The sequence below is a fragment of the Leptosomus discolor genome, chromosome 18 (genome assembly GCF_034619465.1).
Source record: "Leptosomus discolor isolate bLepDis1 chromosome 18, bLepDis1.hap2, whole genome shotgun sequence".
Taxonomy (NCBI): Eukaryota; Metazoa; Chordata; class Aves; order Leptosomiformes; family Leptosomidae; genus Leptosomus; species Leptosomus discolor.
The window spans coordinates 9,869,784-9,876,708 of NC_141408.1; the positions used below are offsets into that span (position 1 = coordinate 9,869,784).

At 44.0% G+C, this 6,925-nt stretch overlaps 1 protein-coding gene across 2 annotated transcripts in view; it reads right to left on the bottom strand.

Moving 5' to 3' along the window:
* The window catches only part of GOSR1 (golgi SNAP receptor complex member 1), a 31,227-nt gene extending 24,465 nt beyond the window's left edge, over positions 1–6,762 (bottom strand). Inside the window, exons 1-6 of one of the 2 annotated variants that reach the window (XM_086475100.1) lie at positions 6,714–6,762; positions 6,071–6,179; positions 4,290–4,377; positions 3,964–4,071; positions 2,757–2,848; positions 2,302–2,376 (exon numbers count right to left, since the gene is read on the bottom strand). In XM_086475100.1, coding sequence (XP_086331226.1) covers positions 2,302–2,376; positions 2,757–2,848; positions 3,964–4,071; positions 4,290–4,377; positions 6,071–6,179; positions 6,714–6,744 — 503 coding nt within the window. In that variant the 5' untranslated portion in view covers positions 6,745–6,762. Of the gene's footprint in view, positions 1–2,301; positions 2,377–2,756; positions 2,849–3,963; positions 4,072–4,289; positions 4,378–6,064; positions 6,180–6,713 lie in introns of both variants that reach the window. The other variant, XM_086475099.1, reaches the window with a different exon arrangement.
* Positions 6,763–6,925: the final 163 nt, after the last annotated feature.

Below are 6,925 nucleotides of genomic sequence, written 5' to 3' on the forward strand. Positions count from 1 at the left end.
CATAATAGGTTGAAGTACTCAATATCATAAATTAAGTAGGCTGAATGCTCCAGTATTTGATAAGAATGTATCATTCCTGTGGCATTATTTCATTGCTCTGCAGCATAGAGTACATTTGCAAAGTTTACATTCCCATCTCCGTTTTTCAAGGTCTTTTCATGTAGGGAAGTTTCACAACTTCACTAAAAATACATTTGAATTTTTACTATCGTGTCTTTCTGACAAGGTATATATATATATATATCATGTAGTTCTATCAGTTAGCCTAGCACCATGATCTACCACACTGCAAATATTCAGCATCAAGACTCACACAAAGCTCGTCAGCTTATCCTAGGAGCACGTTTGGTACAACCTGCCAGCTCCTGGCAATTTTTTGGGACCTTTTGCTAGCTTTTACAGCTTTTTGGCACTAATAGCTCATTAACTGCTTTCTCTGAAGACAAATATGTTGAAACTCTTTAATAATTTCCTCTGCCAGTATCTATTTGTGGACTTACTGATACTCGATTCAGAAGTTTTGAACACCTTGCAAGCTTTGATTTCTCGCCAAGGTTGTCTTCTGCTTCTGCACCAGATTTCTTCATACACCTCACAGTTATCTCCACCTTGCAGTAGTATTCCATAATTATTTTTGGCCCTGTTTCCTAAAAATCCCCAACTCACACTGTTTCTTGTTCTCTTTTTCTAAGTGTCATGGGTTTTTTAGGTTGTTTTTTTTTTTTAAGTCTTAACATTTGCAAATAATCACTTAGAAGACGGTTTCACTATTTCTGAAACTGCCCTATTTAATTCTGTTTTTCATGCATTTTTATCCTAAAAACATACTGGAGAGTTTAGTATGTTTAGCGAGATCAAAGTAATTGATGCCTCAGTGAATGCCAGGCTCAAATTCTAAAGATATCTGCTAGACAAAATTTACAAAGTGTTTTAAGTTTTTCTCTCTTCATTGTTTCAGACTGTTCAAAATAGCGCACTCAGAGGAACACCAGTTTCTTAGAAGTGTATTTTACAACTACAGAAATATTTTGTTTGTAGCTTGCTTTAACGAAATGCCGAATGTATAAAAGTGTTTACTACTCCTCCAATTAAAAAACAAAGCTAAACAAAAAAACCCCGAACAGAACATCTAGAAAGAAGCAGGTTTACTCAAATTAACTGACATCGATTCTTCAAAGTAACACATTCCAGGCACCATTCACCTCCAAAATATTAAGACTGTGGGTTTTTCCTTGAAACTTTGTATTTCCCGATCATACATGCTTAATAATAAATTCAACCTAATAAAAGTCATAATTCAGCTTTAAATCAATTAATTTCTAAGTTTTAAAGATATTAAAGAAAAATGAGGATAAAGTGGTGCCAAGCCACAACCAAAAAATTTGGTTTTCATTTCCTGTAAAAGCTTTTTGTGCAGTTCTAGCTAGAAGTTTAAGTCATCTTTAAGACAGCACATTTGAGAAAGCCACAGGTAATTTTTTATTTATTTATTTACTTATTCTAAATGACAGCCCGCCCTCTTGTGTAGGACTGAAGTTTAGCATGACTACAGTCAAGAACACAGGGTGAAGATCAAGTGCTACTGCCTGACTACCTAGAAAACCTGAACCTTCCAGCTCTCCTGCGGAGCGTGCTGCTTTTGCTGAATGGGGAACACACAAAGTAACTACTCCTAATGTAACGCACTCTCTACAACAAGAATAAAAAGAAAGTGCTTTCTCTTTTGCTTGCTTGTTATCTTGGCCAAAAAATATTTGCAAATTGGCTGCAGTTTAAGTGCACAGGTGATTTTGGAATTCACCTCTTCCATCACCTTCTGTACACACTCAGTAGAGACAAAAGGAAAAAAAGGTTCTTCTCTGTCTGACTCTCAACAAATACAGAAGAAGAAAGCAAAACCAGCTAAATCATTGGGACTTTCTGTTCTGGTTTTCAGTCCTTATCCCAGTTAGTACACTGTAAAGGCACCTGCTTTCTGAAGAAGAGAGGAAGCCAAGCGTGAAGCCTGAGCCACAAGTGACTTGCCAAAGCCCACTGAAGACGTCACTAAGTGCTGACAAGATCCTAAAGTCAAAAATCACTGAAAACTACCATGACTACTACCTACTACATGCTTTTCACAGACAGCATGAGCAATAAACGCTTATCCAGCTGCACAAGCAGCAGCGCTGTCACAGAATAAGTAGTGCAAGACATTCATTGTGGTCAATATCCACAAAAGGACAAAGCTAACTGAGGATGTTTCATCCCCCAGAGAAGTTGAGGTACCTCCAACAGAAGTAAAAAGCAAGTAACACCTACTTTCGAAGGTGTTCGTGTTCCTTCAGGAATAGTTCTGTTCTTCTGTTATTCACTCCAGACCCACTTTTATATGATCTAAAATGTAAAAAATAACAAGAGTTTTAAAAAAAGTTTTCCAGAGGCTTTTCATTAGACACTATTAGCTGATTTGCATACCTCCCATGCTTTGTTACTCCGAAGTGACCAAACAGAACACTTCCAGACATTTTTAATGTGATGTGGCATAGCTTAATAGCTTTACTTTAAAAACACAAATTCCTTTTCAGTTAAAAAAACCCAAACCAAGACAGAATCTTATCATGACCTTAATAAAAGTAGTCAATTCAAGTAAGTTTCTCACGGTGTTCAGAGCACAGATGAATAAGCTAGGCCAAGTATTCTCCCACAGGAGGGCTGCTGCCTTCTGCCTCCAAGGACGGCCCCGTGCCATTGCTGTAACACGCAACACAACTTACTCGATATCTTTTCGTACTGATCCCAATAGATTCTCCCTTTCTCGTATGGCCAAGAAGTTTGCTTTGGTTTTGTGGAATTCATGTGTATAATCCTGTGACGAAACAATTATTCCAAAATGAGGACCATGAGATCAATTTAACAAAAACAATACACTCCCGTGAGACTCAGTCACCTTTTGAAATGTTAACTGTTCTCTAATACAAAGTGCAAGACCAACTTGCTAAAGTAACATCAAAAACGCTTGGAAGTTAACGCAAAGTATTTCTAAAACTCGCTGCTCTTGCAGTATTTGCTAACTTGACTAAGCTAAGCTAAGGTCATAGAGGGAACCCTACTGTAATTCCTTGTCCCAGCTTCATAGATCTTCACCTTTCTGATAAACTATCGTTTTGTGTTGGAATCTCCCATTACTGGTTGAATCAGAAGCCCTAGTAAAACCTACTCATTTGGTGGGTTTATTTTGAAAAAAAATGAAAGAAAATGTCTTTTCTGTACAGCAAAGACAAATTTAGGTTTTTTTAATATTCAAGTTGCAATTTTACATTCGAAGACATCTCAGGCAGCTAATACTTGTTGAAAACCAATTTAACAACTGGTGTCCACCAAAACCCCGTAACATTCGTCAGAATTTTTCACGCAAATGCCAAGGCTTTTACAAAACACTATGCTTTTTATATCGTGTATCGCGTAAGTACAAAACTGAAACCAAACTGTATGCGAGCAGCCACTAAACAACAAAACCCGCATTTTTAACATGACTATGCCACAAAAACATCATCGGTTTGAAACATCGCTGATTCATAACGCTCGTGAGCAGCTTTAGCCACCACATTTCCTTCAATGCCCTTTAGCAGTTCAGATGGTTTTACAATCCTGTCTTCTTATCTTAAAGGTAATGTTCCCTCTCGTATCGCTATGTGACAGACCACACAGGCAAGATAATTCCTTACAGTACCCTTCCCCTTTTGCTATACAAAGACACCTACAGAAGATGGCCTGCTTTACAGTTCTTTCTTAGCTAGGGCTAGTCACCAATATGACACTAAAAAATGCTATTTTTTCACCAATTAGGGTGCTCTTAGAGAAGAAAAGTGTGATGGGATTAGCAGCACTTAAACCTTCTGGTAAGACACTCAAGCACACGGCAATATCAGCACTGCTAACCATTGTTCCAAACAAAGCAACAGAAGGACGAGCGTTTCCCACCTGCAGTATGTCTCTGTGACGCTGTAACGTATGCATCAGCGCAGCATTCAGGGACGGGACTCCAGCGCTATTTGTGTATTCTGCCATTTTGTCATTTATTCCAGTAAGCTAGAGGAAGGGAAAGAAAACAAACCCAAAACATGAAATGGCTTATCCCTGTAAGAAAGTCACAACGCACCGGCGGAAGGAGCGAGCTCTACCGACAGATGTGTACCTTCCGAAACGCTCGTCGAACACCCACACTAGTATTCCCTAACGTTCATCACAGAAACCTGTACTGCAGTACTTCCCAGATGCCAAAGTAAAATCACAGTAACTCAAGTTACCTTTCCCAGAAGCTGTTCAATCTCCACAGCCATGGTTTCAAACATTCTGTCCTGGCTCGATCCATTTAAGAGAGGGGTTGTGTCTGAGCTAAGGAGGAAGAGGAGGAGCAGTTAGTGAAAAGTGCATCAACTTCTCATAAATGCAAGAAATCAGGAAACACTAGTGTTAGGTGTTGGCAAGCTCTACTACCCAGCTTTCCTAGTGAGATGAACTAAGCTCAGAAAAATTACATTTTCTTATCATACAGACCTTTAACTCCATCTGAACTAATCACACAGTATCACTTGGGGAAAATATAATCTCTCCTTGGAAGATATGCCTGACACCAAGCACTTGTCTACTACCACCATGTCTTACACCAATGCCCTTCTCTCCCCAGCTTTTAAGCTTGGTTTATTTATCTATTGGCCAAGAGAGAGCACTGCCCTACCAGCATGTTACACCAGCTACATAACGACACCTCAATAGTACAGGACAACCCACTGACCTATTAAGCAGTCAGTGTTCTACAGAGCAACACAACCACACAATCTATCACCATTACAGTTTCATACAGCACACCTTCCCTATGCTTTTTAAGATAAACTAAACCCACAATGAGAAGTCGTATCTAAGCAACAGAATAGAAGCACAACACTTAGCATGCCAACCTGCAGAAGTATGACAATAAATAACCCTCAGAGACTATTCTTTGCTTTGGTAACCTCCACAACTAGAGTAAGAGAAGTGAGGTTTGCCTAGGACAGCAAAAATAACTAAAGCAATTAGATTACAAGGCAAGTAACAGCACAGAGCCAGAAACAAGAGAGAGCCTAGGACTCTGATTCGAGAGTAACGTGATCATTCTTGAGGCTCTCGGGCTTCCGGAACCAGAAATCCATGGAAAGGTTCTGAAATGATTCAATAATCAAATTAAATAAACAAATAAAACCACCAACACACATGTATACAGCAGTCACGCTCACAACTGATACACAGTGTTGGGACCCACAGTTAATAAGCAAAGAAAAGCAGTTTTTAAAGGTCGTGCACAGGGACAAAGAAGTTGATAATTAGTGCTGTGGAACTGCAGCGAAGAAAAGACTTGAAAAGATTTATCACATTAATTCTTCAGTCAAACATGAATCTGCCTAAAGCAAACAGAAGCTACTCCTATATAAGTACACATATGTACTTATCTGGTTCACATATATATATGTATATATATACACACATATATAGCTCTATTACTACTCATCCTAGGAACAAGTAAGAAAGAAATAGCTACCCCTTCTGAAAAGGGAGAGGGCTAGTCCCCTGCACAGCCTGGGAGCAGTCACAGCTGCTCAGTGCTCCCATTCCCTTATCATTAAAACTGGGATTACAAATACCACACCAGCCCATCTGGGAGGTGCAAGGCTTAAATTCCCCTAATACTGAAGTCCCTGAAAACCTCCTGCTAGTTTAATACAAGAAAAACTGGAAAACAAGCTGATGCAGCGAGCGTTAAAAAGCCTTATCATCAGTTCACCTCACAAACTGAAGTTTAAATTCAGCTTCCCCTAGTAACATGCACGCTCTCACGGTGCACCACTGCAGCCCACGTATCCTTCTGACTCACACGCCAATATCGCTCAATATTGCATCGAGACCAACACCAGCATTGCGAAGCGCTGGAATGAGCTTCCTCAGCAGCTCAGCACAAAAGCCACAGGTGGGACCAGTATTCAGCAAACTGTAACAGCGAGCCAAGTACCACAAGCAGCGTTTAGAACATAAAGAAATGGGCTAGTACCTATACCTGTCGCGCCTTCCGTCTCGGGTGCTGCTGTAGCTGGTGCAGAGTTTGCTGAAGGAGACCAGCTTCAGGTCCAGCTCGTTCTCCAGCTGCCTCGCCTGTTTGCGGAGATCTGCACAGGGCGGCCGAAAAGGGGGGGGGGGGGGGGGAAGAAGAAGTCACAAAGCCGCACGGTGACCCCACGGCGCTGGGGGGACGCGTTTTCACGAGGCGCTTTCAAGCGCAGCTGGCGCAGACCGCTCGGGAGCCCCCGAGAGGGGAACCCCACTGAAATTGGGGGCCCGACAAGGGGGAGCCCTCGCAGATGGGGGAGCGCCACACGCTGAATGCGGGGGGGGTGGCACGACTGAACACCCGCAGGCCCTGTCCCACACCACCGGGAGGGTACGGCGCGGGGTGCCGCCCCCTCACCGCGGGCCCCGGGGCCTCCCCGCCGCGGGGGCTCAGCCGGGGACCGACACCTCCCGGCTGAGGGGCCGACGGGGCCACCGCAGCCTGCGGGCTCGGGCGGTGCCGGCCCCCCGGCGGCGGGCGGAGGGGAGATCCGGCTGCGGTTCCGCCCGGCCCGGCCCGGCCCGGCCCGCGCCCCGTGAGGGCCCCGCGGCCCGCCGCCGCCCCGTCCCCGCCGCCCTCAGGCCCCACTCGCCTTCCCAGTAGTTGCTGCTCCCCGCCGCCATCTTTGTTGTCCAACGTCAGCCGCGGCCCGGCGACACGGCGCCACCGAGAAGGGCGGGACAGAGCGTCTCCCTGGAAGTGCGGCGCCCGACGGGACGGGCGAACCTCCCGCTGCAGCGCCCCCCTCCGCGGCCGGGCGGCGCCTCGCCCCGGCGGCCCCTGTGCCGCGCCGGGCACCGGGCG